At 41.7% G+C, this 17,191-nt stretch overlaps 1 protein-coding gene across 1 annotated transcript in view; it reads left to right on the top strand.

The window, feature by feature from the left end:
• Positions 1-16,729, top strand: part of LOC149001821 (transcription repressor KAN1-like) — a 33,421-nt gene extending 16,692 nt beyond the window's left edge. The window contains exons 5-6 of the mRNA XM_089136844.1: positions 15,781-15,877; positions 15,974-16,729. Coding sequence (XP_088992970.1) covers positions 15,781-15,877; positions 15,974-16,087 — 211 coding nt within the window. The 3' untranslated portion in view covers positions 16,088-16,729. The remainder of the gene's footprint in view (positions 1-15,780; positions 15,878-15,973) is intronic.
• The last annotated feature ends 462 nt before the right edge of the window (positions 16,730-17,191 follow it).

The raw sequence follows: 17,191 nt of genomic DNA, 5'->3' as shown, positions 1-17,191 counted from the left end.
ATGTGGGGAATCGATATCATGGGCAAATTCACCAAGGCGTTGGGCGGAAGAGAATATCTTATAGTAGCAATCGACTACTTCACCAAATGGGTCGAGGCAACCATCACTAAAAGAAAAGTGGAGAAGTTCATGCTCGAGTCAATTATATATCGGTTCGGGATGCCAAAAATAATCGTTACCGATCATGGCACCCAATTTGACTATCCACAATTTGAGCAATTTTGCGGAACTTATTTGATTGAGCATCTTATGTCATCAGTGGCATACCCCCAAAGCAATGGTCAAGTAGAGGTTACAAACCAAACATTACTTGAGGGAATAAAGAAAAGACTCGAAGCTGACAAAGCCTTGTGGGTCGAAGAATTACAGAATGTACTGTGGGCCTACCGAACTACGGTTCAAACACCCACAGGAGAAACTCCATTTAAGTTGGCTTATGGATCTGAGGCATTGGCACTTGTGGAAGTAATGGCTGGAACACTACGGTCAGAGAGTTCGAAGAAAAAGCGAACGAACAAGGACTGCTTGATAGCCTTGATTTGTTGGATGAAGTTCGTGCAAAAGCAATAGCACGAACTCAACATTATCAACGAAGGATAGCATCACATTATAATTCCCGAGTGAGGAATCGTCAATACTTAGCAGGAGACTTGGTATTGAGAAATACCTTAGCTTCAGATCCACGCCATCAAAGGAAATTGGACCCTTCATGGGAAGGACCATATATGGTTATTAAACAAGTTGGTTCAGGAGCTTATAAGCTAAAGAACATGACAACCCAGAAAGAGTTGGATCGTTCGTGGAATGCCAGGCACCTGAAGAAATATTATCCTTGAAGATTATCATTTTCGTTCATGATGTAACAAATTTCAACTCAATCAATACAATTATCAGTTTTCAACATACTGTCTTTTGATTGGGGGACATCATACAACACTCAAGAACAGATCCAGCGGCGGACAAAATCAAAAGGCATCTGTTTAAAACCCGAGTGAGTTCCTTCTACAAGGCATCGGTTTAAAACCCGAGTGAGTTCCTTCTCAGACTTATTGAATTTCTCCGGAAATTCTTAAGTATAGGCATCGGTTTAAAACCCGAGTGAGTTCCTTCTCAGACTTATTGAATTTCTCCGGAAATTCTTAAGTAAAGGCATCGGTTTAAAACCCGAGTGAGTTCCTTCTCAGACTTACTGAATTTCTACGGAAATGTCTAAGTAAAGGCACTGTTCTGAACGGCTAAGACCTATTGCAACAATGACTCAAGTGATTGACAAAGTTCAAGATGAAGTTAATTCTTTATTTCTTTAAACGACCAGAAGGGGCCAACCTTTACATCAAACATACATATGAAACAACAAGTGTTCGGGTACAATCTTCACTCGGTCAAAAAAAAAAGAAGTCATCATCGGTGATCATTAAGAAGTTAAACAGGATCGAAGAAGCTTTGTCAGAAGAAACACAGAGTCAAGAAGAAACACAGATTCAAGAAGAAGAAGAAGAAGAACGAGGTCGGGAAAACATATGTTATCATTTGTTTTTCTCCCTTAGGGATTGCGAAGCATTCTGCAAGTACAAAATCCTCCGCAACTCCATACTCTTTATCTAGCTTTACCGGAAGAAGTCTGATCTTTGATCAAACCTGCATTCAAGGCAAGCTCTTCATAGCTGAATCCTTTCAGAGGAGAATCGTCGAGATGATGCATTATGTCCGGATCTGGGGGTGGAAGGTCTATCGCATCCTTGGACCAGGTAGGAGGAGGAAGTCCCAGCTTTGCAAACACTTCAGGATGACTATTGGCGCGGTGGGGAGTCGTGTTGAAATAAGGATTACTCCTTAGTATCGATTCCCATACTTCGTTTTCGCCATCCCGGTATGCCTGCAAGTTATAAGCGTTCAACATATCAACAAAAGGCTTACTGTGCAAATACTTGAAGATGCAAGCCCTGTGAACATCAGTTGGGAGGGACTCGGGCAAAGGGATAACAGCTTGCCTTTGGGGTAACGCTTCAAACCCTTTCACCCCTGACTTCCCTGCTTCCCGTTCCAGCCAACGGATCTTCTCCCTGGCATCATCCAAATCCAAACGAAGACGCTCGATCTCGGAATTCTTCTCTCGGGCAATCTCCCAAGCTGGGTTTCCAAGACGAGCAATCTCAGTGTCTTTGGCTTTGGAGTCTTCCCGAAGCCTGGAAACTTCATCACTCAGTCTACTGAGTCTAGAGGCTGCTTCCACTTGGTTGTGGAAGTTACCAGTGAGACTCCTGCAATAACTTCAGAGATAGTCAAGAGCAAAAGAAAAGTCTTCAGAACAAAAGGTAATGAAGAAAAACTTACATCACCAGTGATTTTATGAAATCACTGTCCGGGATCGTGGAGAGGGCTCTACTCTTGGCAGGCATCTGAACAGTAGTGCACCATTCTAGTGCCTTGTCAAAGTCGCTTGTCACCAAGTCAGACCTCTTCAACGAACAAGAAGGATGAGCTACATCATCAGCCAACCTAGGGCGCTTCCTAGTGGCAAAATCCTCCAGCTCCGGAGAAGGAAAGGAGGAGGATGCCAAACAAGCTCTAGAGTTGGAAATAGAAGCGGCACCGGTAGGGACCGCATCTTCCTTAGATGCCAACATATTTGCCTCAGATGCTCGAAGGGTCTTCATCAGGGGAGACCGAACGGTCTCTTCAGGCAGAGGGAGCGTGGGAGAAACATTAGCAGAAACTATGGGAATCTGATCTGAAAATTCACCAACAACAGTCTCCTCACGTTTAGAAGATTCGCCAACGACAATCACCTCAGAGGAAGCAACCTTCGTCGGTACTGGGGCAGTTTTCTTGCAAGAATTTGCCCTAATAAAGTCCAAGTTAATTCTGGGAGGCACTGCAAAAACAAAAAAGCAGTGTCAGTACAAGAATCCAACAACAAACAGAAAAGGGAAATCCCTAGATCTCTGTTGAACATGAACTACTCAGAACATTCATTATAAGTAAACCCCAAGTATGAATACTGTGGAGTTTACTCAGGGAGAAGAAGAGATTCGTGACATAAACAGAAAAGAAGACTTACTCGTTCAGATTCTGATCGAAGATAGTGTTGGAGGACAAGAGTACGGATACAGCAAAGGAAGACGGAATGTCGTTTTGCAAATCTATCAGACATAAATAACTTTCAGAAAGCGAGATAAAAATGAAGTACCCTTGAGGGGCTTAAATAGCCTCAAAGAGGGATGCGATGGTTGAAAGCCCAAGACAATCAAGGGACAGGATGGAAGGAACGCTTCGAATTCCTGAATATGCAGGATCAACGGTCAGAAGATAACGGCACTTCAAATTCGAAATTCGAAGGTTGAACAAAGTTTCCACGTGGAACAGTATGCACCTGATACGAGATACTGCCAAGTACCAACCGTCGCACCAGCATTAAATAATAGAGTATTTCTAACTCCTTAGGAGGAGCGATTGGTATACGAATACAAGAAACGTTTGGGTTTCGTCAAGGTTTCGTCATAAAAGGAGCAATTGGGAGATAAGAGTTCATATGGCATACAAGGTCTAGCAGTAGACCAAACACATCTTTCCCGAACGCGTTTCCATGATATCCCGAATGTTAAGGTATGAGTTAATCTACATGATAACTTATATTATTCACATATGGTTCTTAAGACAATTTTTTGAATATGAGATGAGGAAGTATTAAGGCAATCATTGGAAGAGTTCGAGAAAACAAAGACTGATTTCCATTTCATTAAAATTGTGGAGGGTCAACCCTTACAAAAGAAAGAGGAAAATAAGGAGATGGTTTCCTATGTTTCTTCCTCATTATTGACCAAAGGCTCTTCCTCAGGATCTTTCTCCGAGGCAGGTTGTTGAGGTTCTACGGGAAGAGGCGGCGAGTCAGCAAGATACTCCTCAATATTTGGGTCTGCTGGGATAGGATCCTCCTCTTCCAAAACCCAGTCGGGGAATTCCAACTTAAGCTTCCAAAAGATTCCCTTGTGACACACCTCTCGAAAGGGAGTTGTGTCGAAGGAAGGGTTAGATTCAAGGATCTTTTCCCATACGTCATTTTGCCCCGCTCGGTAAGCTTGAAGGTTGAAGGAGCCCATCAATTTGGTGAAGGGGACGATGTTCAGATACTTCCGAATGCAGTCCCTCCGAAGATCTGGTTTAATATGTTCGGGTTAGCTGGGAACTGCCATCTTCAACAAGCGCTCATTATCCAAGACTTAAACTCGAGGCTCTCGCCAAAAGCAATAGCCTCATTTTTATGCTTCTTGGCCTCGCGTTCGGCAGCAACAGCACGAGTAATTGACGAGTCAAGTTCCTTCTTCAAGGAATTCATCTCTTCATCGTGCTTCTCCTTCAACTCATCGGCTATTTTCTTCAGCCGGTCTACCTCAGAATTGGCCTTCGCCAAATTCTCTTCGCAGGTTTGCAGCAAGGAGCCATTGCGACCAACTCGGTTCAACGCCTCCATGTGTTGATAAAAGCTCAACACGGCATTCCTAGAAAGACGAGGAGAAAAGCTCATGAGATACTACAAAGCAATTGGTGGAAGATCAAGGAAAATAGTACCTCGTGGAATGAAGAACGAGAACGTCATCCTCCAGGGCCTCAAAGGCCTGACGATCGGCAAGCAAAAGACCGAGAGAGCTCCATTCGGCAGCCTTCTCAGGATCCTATGTTGCCCTATCTGTCCGCATCAGCGTCCATTGAGGCACGAAGATCTCCTCAAAATCTTTATTCTTCTTGGATTTCTTCGGAGCAGAAGCATCAGCTGAATCGTGCTTTCTTTTAGTTCGAATGGGAGAGGGGAGGTCTACCTCTTCCATTGGTCTTTCCCTCTCCCCGAAGCCTCAACCACTGGCTTCAGGTTCCTAATACCCTTATAAGATGGGTCTGGAGGTGGAGCAAAAGCTACTTGTTCTATAGTCAAGGCTCGAGGAGACCGTTGTTCAGGCGTCACAACAGCCCTGGCAGCTTTCATCTGAAGACTTTTGGGATTCATTCTTGGAGGCACTGCAAAGAAGGACGAGAGTCAGAATTGAAAAAATTCACAGTATCGTCAAGAAAGTGAAACGAAGCGGTTAGGAATCTTTATTCCATGTATCTCTTGATACCATGGAATTGACTTGATCTTCCCAACGGCCGTTTTGTCTTCTTTGGATAATGGAAGGACCCGGTTACCCTCAGAGTATGAAGTGTACTATTTCCAGACGGTCAAGAAGTTAAGATCTGATTGAGGCACTCGGCAGAAAAAATACCACTTGCGCCATCCTTTATGATTGGAAGGGCAAGTTCCTTTGGAAGAATGCTACCCGTCCAGTCAAGCTCCACTTTGTTGCGCTTGGAAAGCACAACCTAGCCGGGAGGATGGGAAATAGAAAGAACATGAAAATGTACAAAAAGAGGAAGAGAAGGCGTGATGCCAAGTTCAAAACGTAAACCCAAGAAGCCGACGATGAGACGCCAGCTATTGGGAAGAAACATTCTAGGACAAATGTCCCAATGATTCAGAATGGCTGCAAACAAAGGATTGAAAAAGGGAAAGTGAACACCGCTTTCTAATGTATCAATATACAGGGAAAACTCACCCGGAAGGGTTGTCGACTCTCTCATCAGAATTGGGAGCCCTAAGATGGTACGAAGAAGGAAAGTCAAAACCCCACATGGCTAAAGGAAGATTTTCCTTATTATAGGAGGAAGCAACGGAATCAGGTCCACTAGTGGATTTGGTAGTTTGTTTTGACTGCCCAGAGGACTCGGCAGTCATCTTAGGAGTCATGGATGGTCCAGACTCAGGAAAGGCAGAAGAAGTCTCAGTTTTTTCTTCTTCTCGTTTTTGGCTAACTTCTGCGAAGTCACGCCAGAGAGCAGTTAGGGTTTTCTTGTCACTATCCGACTGCTCAGAGGGAACAGAAACAAAGACCTCATCACCACTATCGCCCTTACCGGTGCTGGGCACAGGGGAAACGTCAGAAGAAACCCTACTGTCCTCCATTACTGAGAAATATGACTGTGGTTTCTAGAGAAAAAGAAACCTAGAGACGAAAGTAAACTTTGCAAAGGAGTCAGTAAAGTTACTGAATCACTGAGGCAGAAAGCTCGAGGATGAGAGGATCGTGAAGGCCCGAAGAAGACGACGAGGTTTCAAAATTCCAGACAAGCAGAATGAAACCTACGAAGACAGCGAACCGCTTTTAAGCACCCGCACGAGTGTTCAAGGACGTGTATGATATAGATGAATTCGGCATCAACGATCGAGATTTGAAGACGGTTCGAAAGTTTGAACTCACGAATCCAAAGCAGGCGCTCAGAAACCGTCGTTTTGGATTGCATGAGCAACGATAGTTTGGGCTACAAAAGGACGCGTGGCATCACCCTTACAATGCTCGAGAAAAAAAGTGACATAACCGCATTAAATGTGACATGACATTCAACGAAGAACCCAGTTAAAAACCAAGCCCTCGGGATCGACCTAACGCTTGGTCTGGGGGGCTCGTGATACGGATAAAATATGATCGAACTTGGTTCATTCTTGGTTCGACCCTCGACTTCGGTCGGGACGAAAGGAATCGACTCGCTTCCGAGCGAGCCGGGTCCATGAGATGGCTTGCTGAAGAAGAAAACTTACTCAACCACAAGCACGCCCTAATCATCGACTTTCGGAATAGGTTAATCAACCTGATGACGGCTAGCAGAATTCGGCGGCTGACACTCATCGCTATCATACGGATAACCATCAGATAACAGTCGGGTTATCCTAGGAGTCATCTACTAGTCCAAACTAGTAGAAGTCTATCACTCAATGGATCTATCAGTTAGGATCCAACGACTATCCGAAGAAGGCTCAAATACATCCAATGACGGAGATTCGAAGGTACACTCTATATAAGACATCACCTACCCACAAGGTAGGGAGGGACAAAAAATCACTCAAATGCTTACTATCTAAATCGTATTCCTGTTATTCATTCCTTAGCTCTGTGCTCTAGCAGAGCCGTTTGTGATTAAGTTCATCAGCTGACTTAGCCTTCGGAGGTGGACTCCCGATCCCAGCGATCGGGCCACATCTAACGCTTTATTTTGCAGGTCATTCTCAGGAGATCTAAGGGCTGAGCAGATTTTGGACGCATCAACTTGCAACTGTTTTTTCCCTTAAAAGAATTCATAATCTACTACCACTCATGCTGGAAATATTTATCAGTGCAAGGAATTTGTCAGCACTTCTAAAGAATGCAATGTCAAAGATAATGGGCAATGTAGCATCAAAGAGTAGGCCATGTCAAAATTTGTGAGTTCAACCTCTATAATACTATTCTCCTCCTCTGTGAGTGAATATCTTCTGTAATTGTTCATACTTAGTGTGAATCTGAATGTTTCCCAGGGCATTTCATTCTCCATTAAACTAGATTTCTAGCTGCTGGAAAAATTTACTGAACTGTAGCATTCTTTTGGATTTCTAGTTCTTCTGAACAGTAAGGATTAGAATGGCTTCAAGAAGTGGAAGAGGAAGAGGGAGAGGACCTATTCATCGACCATCATATCAGAGTGATATCGAAGATTATTCAGAAATAATTTTTTCAGATGATGAAGGAATAGATGTGCCAGATGAATTTGAAGATAAAGCACACGAAGGCAATGGTAACACACTTGTAGGTTGGGTGCTAGTAGGGAAGCCTTACCAAAGACAAGCCATTTTTGAAGCTCTTGCCAAATCTTGGAACCTTGTTAAATCACTAGAAATCACACAAATGACAGGAGATCAGTATAAGTTTCAGTTTGAATATAATCAAGACATGTTCAATGTTATTGAAGAATCACCTTGGGGCATTGGTGGTAACGTGCTTATGCTAGAACCATGGAGAGATGACAAACAATGGGCATTCACACACATCGACTTCTGGTGTCAATTTCATGATATACCAACTGATCTGCTAAATCTAGAATTTGGCTTTCAATTAGTAGCTTTGATCGAAGAACCAGGTAGGGGGATGATTATAAACGAGACATAGTGGGGAGAGAGGGTTTGCTTCTTCAGATGCCGTATTACCATTGATCGAAGGAAACCCCTAAAATCATCAATCCCGGCAAGAAGACGATCAGGGTCGGTGGATCATATCTTGATTAAATGGGAAAGACTTCCCATGTACTGCTACGGGTGTGGGATGTTAGGGCATGAAGAGGAAAGATGTCCACACTTGTTTACTACTCAACATCAAAGAAGAACTTTCAACCGAAGAGGATCAAATCTGCGAGCAGCACCACCTGAGAAGAGAATGATAAAAAAAGCAATATCCCTTTATTATGCATTTTCAGATCATTACAGACGTAGAAATCCAAATATTGCAACGGAAAACGTCGCCGCACCGGAGAAGGAGAAGAAAACACAGCACCGACCATCTCTGACACGGCGTCCTTAGTGCCAGTCGCTCAAATCTTCAACTCCATTTCTTAGAGCATGCATAGGGGACCACAATCGGCCAGAGAGAGCAACACAACAGTACTATCAACCCAGACTGATGCTCCGACCCCACCCTACAACAGATCATGGAGATTGCCCAACCCAACCTAGTGGGTAATCTCTCCTCTCTCTCCTCTGAAACGGCTGCCTCTCTCTCCAATCCTGAATTCCACCGCCTCATATCATCTTTACTCCCAACCCTAGCATCTGTCTCCCTCATTAACCCTTATCCTTCTCAACTAATACCCAATATGTCCCGACCGAATTTGAACCCAATACCCACAAGCCCAAGCCCAAGCCCATTTTCCTCCCCACTAAATTCCCCACCCGTAAGCCCACCTTCACCTAATATACAATCTACCCAGCCCACTCACATTCCCAAAATCAAATAATGCTACCAACCCAATTATCCATCTCACACTTTACCTAGAACTCTGAAGCTTATCTTCACCAGAATACACATGTTAGTAAAATTCAAAATTCCCACATCATAAATTAGAATGTGAACGTTGCTTCCCCTCTCTCAATCGAAGCCAACTTTCAAAATTCTTTCTATTTTGAGAGTGAAAGTGCTACTCAAGGCGAGATGGAAATGCCTAATGAGAGTACAAATAAGAAAAAAAGAAAAGGCTCTCATGAATTAGCCTCTCATAGTGGTCAGGAATAAGAGGAGGAAGGTGATCATTTTTTACAACTTAACCCCGTGGTGCGTGGTGGAGACCAGCATCATGGGTCACAATAATAATCATCTCTTGAAACTGTAGGGGTCTGGCGAGCCCCCCTTCAATTCGAGCTCTCACAAATCTCACCAAGAAGTGGAAACCATATATTTTGTTATTGATGGAGACCAAGATTAGTTTAGTTGAAATAGAAAAAAATAAGGAAAAAAATTGGAATGGAATGCAGCATAACTGTGGATCCTTTAAGAATGGCAGGGGGATTGGCATTATTCTGGAATGGTGATGTTAAGATGGAAATTATGGAATCAAATAGAAGAATGATTGACTGTTTCATTACTTTCAAGAAACAACAATCTTTTCTAACTCTAGTATATGGGGATCCCAAAAAACATAAAAGAAAATCAAGTGTGGGAGGCATTGACCAAAATGAGTGAAGGAAGACAAGGGAATTGGTTGTGTGTAGGTGACTTCAATTCATTTCTTTCTTGGCAGGAAAAAAGTGGAGGTGCATGTACAGGCAAGAAAGACGTATGGACAATTTCAAGAAATGGTGAATGGCTGTGGGTTCAAAGATTTAGGCTCACATGGTGCAGCCTATACCTGGAGTAACAAAAGAATTGGTGCAACTAATATCCGAATCAAGTTGGATAGAGCTTTGGGTAATTCTGAGTGGCTTTGTAATTTTTCAGAAACAATAGTACTTGTGGAGACTGCAGTATCTTTTAATCATGCCCCTTTGGTGATTGATTCGAATGGGAGACCTAGGAGAGGCCCTCGCCTTTTTCAATTCGAAGCTATGTGGCTGAAGAATCCAAATTGTGAAGCTGTAGTGAAGAAAGCATGGTTAAGAGAACCGGATACCCCACCTCCCTCACTGTTATTCAAGAAGTTAGGTGGTGTCAAGAAGACCTCAAAGAATGGAATCAAAATTCTTTTGGCAATATTCATACTCAAATTGAAAATCTCAAGAAGAAGCTTTCTCAATTACAAGGTAATCGAGTACAAGAAGCTTCTCAAATCAAAGAGAATCAAATGTCTAAGGAATTGGAACAATTACTAGCTTGTGAGGAGACATTATGGAGACAAAAATCCAAGGTTGATTGGCTCCAAGATGGCGAGAAAAATACATCTTTCTTTCATGTAACGACAGTGGCAAGGAGAAGACATAACCGAATCTTTAAAATAAAGAATGATGATGGAGATTGGTGCTCCAATGAGGAGAATATTTACAGCTTGTTTGAAGCCTACTACCAAACTCTCTTCACATCTGAAGAGGTAGAAGATATAGATCTCACTTGTGTACTTCAAGGCATTCAACCAAATGTTTCAGAGGAACAAAATTCTATGTTACTTGTAGCCCCTTCCATTGATGAAATGAAAAGTGCCTTGTATGCTATGGGTCCATCGAAAATCCCTAGTGTTGATGGTTTCCCTCCTCTATTTTTCCAAAATTCTGGGAACTAAACCATGACGAATTGTTTAAATTCATGTGTGATTTTTCCTCATCAGGTTTCCTCCCCGAGGGTACAAATGATACCTTTCTATGCTTAATACCAAAGAAGGGATGCTCCTGAGCTTGTGGAGGACTTTAGACCAATAAGCCTGTGTAGTGTTGCAGTGAAGGTGGCTACCAAAGTGCTAGCATCCAGACTCCACTCCCTATTACTTGATCTTGTTCCTTCAGCCCAGATGGCCTTTGTGAAAGATCGACTCATCTCAGATAATATATTTATGGCTCATGAAGCTTTCCATTTCATTAGAAAGAAGAAGAAAGGCAAGAAGGCAATGTTGGCCCTCAAACTGGACATGAAAAGAGCATATGATAGAGTTGAATGGAGGTATGTTGCGGCCATTCTTACTCAGCTAGGGTTTAATATTAGATTTGTTGATTTAATATTAAATGTGTTATCATCTGTGAAATACTCTTTTTTAATCAATGGATCTGAGTAATTTATGGTAACCCCGAAAAGAGGGCTAAGGCCCTTTATTACCAGCACTTTTGGTACTGTGTTCACAAGGCCTGACTCAGATGATCACACGTGGAGAAAGAAGAAGTGAAATTAAAGGAATTCGCATAAAGGGAAGAATAGATCCTCTCACACATTTGATGTTTGCCGATGATTGTGTACTTTTCTTTGAAGTAAACCTGAAGAGTGTCCATGCTTTGAAAGAAGGAATCAATGCTTATTGCAAAGCTTCAGGCCAGATGATAAACTACAACAAGTCCAATGTATGTTTTAGCCCTAATACTTTGCAAAGAGTGAAGAGGTGGTTCTCAAGAATTCTGAAGGTATCCTATGGAAATGGGCCAACCAAATATCTAGGTCTTCCAACAGATTTTGGGATATCTAAAGTGGCATTATTTCACTCCCTTAGTGATAAGATTCGATCCCAAGGATGGACACACAAGCTCTTGAATCAAACTAGTAGGGAAGTAATTTTAAAAGCTGTGGCTCTACCATCTTCTATCTATGCCACCTCTCACTTTAAAATTATGAACTCCATCCACAATAATAGGGCTGCGAGATTCTTTTGGGGAGGGACAAAGGAAAAAGCGAAAATACATTGGATGTCTTGGAAAAGATTGTGCAAGGAAAAGGCCAAGGGGGGAATGGGTTTCAAAGATACATTAATGAAAAATAAAGCTATGCTAAGCAAGGTAGCTTGGAGACTTCTCTCTCAACCCGATGCATGTTGGGCTCAATTCCTCAAAAAGATCTATTTCCCAAATACAACATTCTTGGAGGCAAGGTTGGGCAATAATCCATCTTGGGCATGGAGAAATATCATTGAAGGTAGAGAAGTACTCAAAAAAGGGCTTATTTGGAAAATAGGAATGGGAGACCATATTGATGTGTGGAAAGATCCATGGATTCCTACACTTAAGAAGTTCAAAGTTCTTTCTAAAAAGCCGAATGATTGTGGGGTTTCAAAAGTGGCAGACTTGATAAACCAACAATCAAGAACATGGAACAACACAAAAATCATTAGATGGTTTTCTCCTGAAGAGGCTAGTGCAATCTTAAACATCAAGTTGGCATTGTTTCCTAATGAAGATGCTCTAGTTTGGGGCTGCAGTAGAGATGGTAGATTCTCAGTGAAGAGTGCCCATAAAGTACTTATACAACATCAAGAGGAGGAAAGGAAGATCCCGTCTACATCTAAAACTCATAGTTGGAACGAGTTCAGTGACGAACATTGGAAAGAGATATGGAAGTGTAAAACATGGCCAAAAATTAGGAACTTTTTGTGGAGGGCGTGCAATGAATGTCTTGCAACTACATCTAATCTAATTTCCAAGAAGTACTTTACATTGCAACTACATCTAATCTAATCTAATTGGAGTAGATGCATTGAGTGGAGAATGCGGTTTGGATGAGGAAACAACTTCCCATGTACTACTACATTACCAATTTGTGAAGAGTGTATGGTTTGGTTCTCCTCTCTCTTGGAGAATCTCAGATGATAAATGTAGATCTCTTCAAGAATGGATATCCATTTTGGAAGGAATTCAGCAAATAAAGCAAGCAAGATGCAGAAAGTATGAAAATTTCCAGTTCCTTTGTAGTGTGGTGGTTATGGAAAGCTAGAAATGACCGGATCATGGGAGAAAGGAGTTGGAAACCTCAAGAAGTGGTTGAGAAGACAGTCTACTCCTTGCAAGAGTTTTGGGACATCCAAAAATCAGCAATAATAGCTTCAGAAAGAGGGGTTGGATATGAAGAAAATGTTCCGTTTATTTGGGAACCCCCTCCAAGAGGTTTTGTGAAAGTTAATACAGATGCATCATGGATTGCAAGAACAAAGAAGGGCAGTGTAGGCATCATCATTCGAGATGCCAAGGGAAAGCTCTTGAGTGCTTCATCATTACCTGGAAACTATAATTCTGCTGAGGAAGGAGAAATTCTTGCTTTCAGAGTAGGACTATTGGAGGTGCTTGCATGCGGATATGAGTCAATTCTAATTGAGTCGGACTGTAAGCAGATAATCAGGTATCTTGCAGGTGAGATTCAACCCCCGATGATAGTGGAGCCTCTGATCCAAGATATATATTATTTAATGGATAACTTCATACATTGTATCCCTGCCTTTATTCCTAGGAGTTCTAATGTAATTGCAAATCTCTTAGCCAGGAAGGCCCTTTCGGTTTCGGGCCCGAAAGAATGGCCATCTTCCATTGCGTGGTTGGCGGAACTATGTCCCCCCCCCCCCCCACACCCATTGCCCGCTTTGAATAAGATTGTTGTTTACCAAAAAAAAAAAGAGTAGGGTGTTTAATCAAATGTTCATATTGTTTCGGCATTTGACATACTTATTTGGCAAAGGGCTTGCCTTATCATGAAGCAAAGACATGGAGTGTATGGATTGAGAAGGAGCATGAAGAGAGAGAGAGAGAGAGGGAGAGAGAGGGAGAGAAAGAAAAAAAAAAAAAAAAAAAGGAAAAGGCTAGTCTGTTTTGCTAGCACATAAAAATTGACCAATAGACCAAAATGGAAGACTCCATTCTTCTAAAATGCCAGAACAAAGAAATAGAGGCATTACCAAGCGTGCACATTAATGCACACGGCCGGGGGTATGGAAGAGAAAATGTTACTATAGATGATACGGTTAAGGTTATAGCCATATAGGGCAAAACTGATAGTTTGACATTACTTGTTCCTGCAATTAAGATTTTGCTTTAGTTTAGAAGCAGAACTGAACGGATCTATGATTGGTATCCCCAAAAGTCCATTCTGATGGTGAATTTGGGATTTTTATTTGCGGCAGTGGCTGCTGCCGGCTGCCAATGGTGGAGATCTCGCCACGTCTGCAAAAGAAAATTCAACAGTGTAGGATTAAGAGTCGGGGGTTTAATTGTAAATGTGATTTTTTATTTTTACATTGAAGGGTTTTGAAAGTTAGTAAATTTACGAAATGAAACCCTCGTTCTACCCAACTCCAACGTCTTCTCTCGTCTCTGGGCGACTGAAGTCATCCTGCAACGGAGCCCTAAAAACAACGACCCTCATTTACCAGCAGAAAAAACTAATGAGAAGATCTTGGAGGCTTTTACGCGTTGTTACAATTTCTTTATCTTTAAAAAACACGTTTTGGCTCTTGGGTTCCATGTGATTGATTTCGAAAACGAAGTGTAACTCTGTGTGAGTGAAAGCGTTGCAGAGAAAAGCTGCGATTCTTGGCTGAGACGATGTGGAGAAGGTGGTTCTAATCGAGATGTAGACGGTGTTCATGAATTTCAATTTGTTCTTGACTGAGAAAATGACTTGGTTTTGAGTATTTGACGGTTCATTTTCTATAAATGGTTCTTGATTAGGTTTTCATTGGTGGAGACGAGAATTTCCAATTCAAAATGAACGGTTGTTCGCTTCTTTTGAAGAATCCTAGTCTTTTCTTTTGGCTTTTGTCCTGGCTTTTGCCCTTCTTGTGCTGTCACGATCTTTTGGGGGTTTTCCTGATTGCTTTGTATCTGGTTCAAGAACAAGCAGAGGAAACAATAAAATACAGTGTTATCCTCTGTTTATGAATGTTCTTTGGTTCGTTTTCTCTGATTCTCTCATTGTCTAGCCTTTCTACTTAGAATGTCCTCTGTTTTGTCTAATTGTTCATCAAATAAATTTTGGGAGATGCTATGTAGTTATAGTGCTTTCAGAATTTATAAACGTGTTGAAGTTTTCAAGCTGAGGTCGTCCCTAAAATGTTAAGAGTTTTTACCGGAGTCGGACAGTGAGATTGGTTTTGAAACTCTTAATTCTAGCCAGAGCTCGATGGCTAGCAAAAGTAACAGTAGTTTTTATCGCCTTTCATTGGATGCTCTTGAAATCCTAGCGAAGATGCCATTTCAGTCTCCAAAGAATCTCAACTTGAAGCCTCACAGGTCGTCTGATTCTGCCTGGGAAGCTATACGTTTTGCTTCTTCTGGCCGAAAAGAAGGGTTAAACTATAGATTTCAAGCTTTGTTCGTACTATTGGGAGTGGCAACCTTGGGAAGGTCTACCTCTACCTACTTAGGAGCGAAGGGAGCGGTTTTTACGCCATGAAAATGGTGGATAAAGAAACCTTGGGAAGGTCATTTGTTTTTAGGTCTCCGTTGCAGGATGATTTTAGTCGCTGGAGACGAGAGAAGACGTTGGAGTTGGGTAGAACAAGAGTTTCATTTCGTAAATTTACAAACTTTCAAAATCCTTCAATGAAAAAATAAAAAATCACATTTACAATTAAACCCCTGACTTTTAATCCCACACCGTTGGATTTTCTTTTGCAAACGTGGTGAGATCTCCACCATCGGCAGCTGGCAGCAGACGCTGCCGCAAATAAAAATCCATTTGATGGGCCTTGTGAAGGATGCGATATGCTTACAGATTCATGATGGAAGCCTTTTAACTTTTAACCACGCTAGCCCCCTTCGGGCAGACGATTGGTTGCCATCTCCTTGACTGATGTGGATAGGGTTGGGTGCATCTAGAATGAGAGTCAGTGAGAAGATAGATTCCTATATATTTTATAGTAGAAAAATGACAATTTTGTTTTATGCTACACAAAATCTCTAGTTCAATTTAATTTCTCAAATTTGTCATTATTGATATTGCTTTCCTCCAAAATCCGGTCATGGTTGCTTCTTCTTTTCTATGAAATTACTTTCAGCATTAGAGAATCTTGGCGGCAAAGTAATTCAAGTGATATGGATGGACACAGACCTCCAACCTTATCCTCTCAGCAAAGATCTGGACACCATGTTGAGGTAAAGATCTACTGTTCATGTTCATTGTACAATTCACTCCCTTGTGTTCACATTTTCAGTTGCGAACATGAGATAACATGTATTTCATCCTCGCAGGAGAGTGACTGCAGCCAGTCCAAAAGCTTTGTTGGATCCCGTTTGGACATCAAGAATCCTAACTTGGAATTTACACTAGGAAGACTGGGTTGGCACAACGAAGAGCATGATTGAAATGATTAAAAGGTTTTCCATCATTTTTTAATGGCATCCTTGAATGATCCAATATCTTCATGGATGACATATAGAGAGTATGTATAGACGTATAGATATGGTCAGGAACAAAGAATCCACAGGTTTTGAGTAGGAAACCAGGGAAGGGGAAAGAAATAGTTGTTTCTCACTGATTCTTTGTGTCTCAGTTGTATCAAACATGCACTTCTGTTAGGTTTTTGGTAAGAAGTGAGGTTTTCTGTAAGTGGCTGAAGCTGCATTTAACGTTGAGCGGATGTCATTCCAAATTGAAGCCATGAAAGAAAAAGAAAGAATGGTGGAGAAAAGGCAAGAAAGGAAGGGAATTGTTATGTTGCACCACGTAGAAGGCTTTACTATTCTCCTTTTTCTAAAATGTCTACTCCTTAGGGACTTATTGCAATTTAGTAAACCTTCCCTTAACATGTATCTTTTCTTATATTCCTAGGGCAGCAAACTCTTGCAGATGCCTAGCCAGGAAGGCCTTGTCCTTACAAGGACAGATTGGCCGCTTTCTATTCCAGGGCTTCAATCGGTTTGTAACTCTAGGACTTTGTGTTCCTCCTTGGGATGAAAGTATTTTAACCAAAAAAATAAATGGCCTACTCCTTTACCATTACTCTTGTTGCCGCACAATCATGTTTGTCCCTTCAGCCGGATGAACCTGTAAGAATGAGCTCGACCGTGGAGGTCGAGTTTTCACTTCCGACGATCTAGTTAGGAATCCGATTGAGGAAGATAAGAAAGTAATAAACCATAAGAATTTGAATAGTTATAGTTCTATTCAACATACTTTTCTCTTGTGCTCCCTTACCTTTTTATAGGTTTTCTACGTATGAGTTCGTCTCGAACTAAAACATTACTTGGACTACAATACAAACTTTAGTGATTGAGTCCTACTCAAATATGAGTTATTGAGTCCCAGTCGAATACTTTGTCTTCGGTTATCAATCTACTAGGATTCACTTTGTTATCCTGCCTTTACACTTGTATAACCGACCTTGACTTGGTCTGTTCGACTTGGATGTATCCGAACTGGTTCGACCTCGGTTTATCCGAACTAGTTCGAGCCATTTTATTTATTCT

This window comes from Hakea prostrata, chromosome 10 (genome assembly GCF_041222555.1).
Source record: "Hakea prostrata isolate BN-2017 chromosome 10, UWA_Hpros_2, whole genome shotgun sequence".
In the NCBI taxonomy this organism is placed as follows: Eukaryota; Viridiplantae; Streptophyta; class Magnoliopsida; order Proteales; family Proteaceae; genus Hakea; species Hakea prostrata.
The sequence above is the reverse complement of the archived record's forward strand: the minus strand, read 5'-3'. Positions and strand labels throughout refer to the sequence as shown.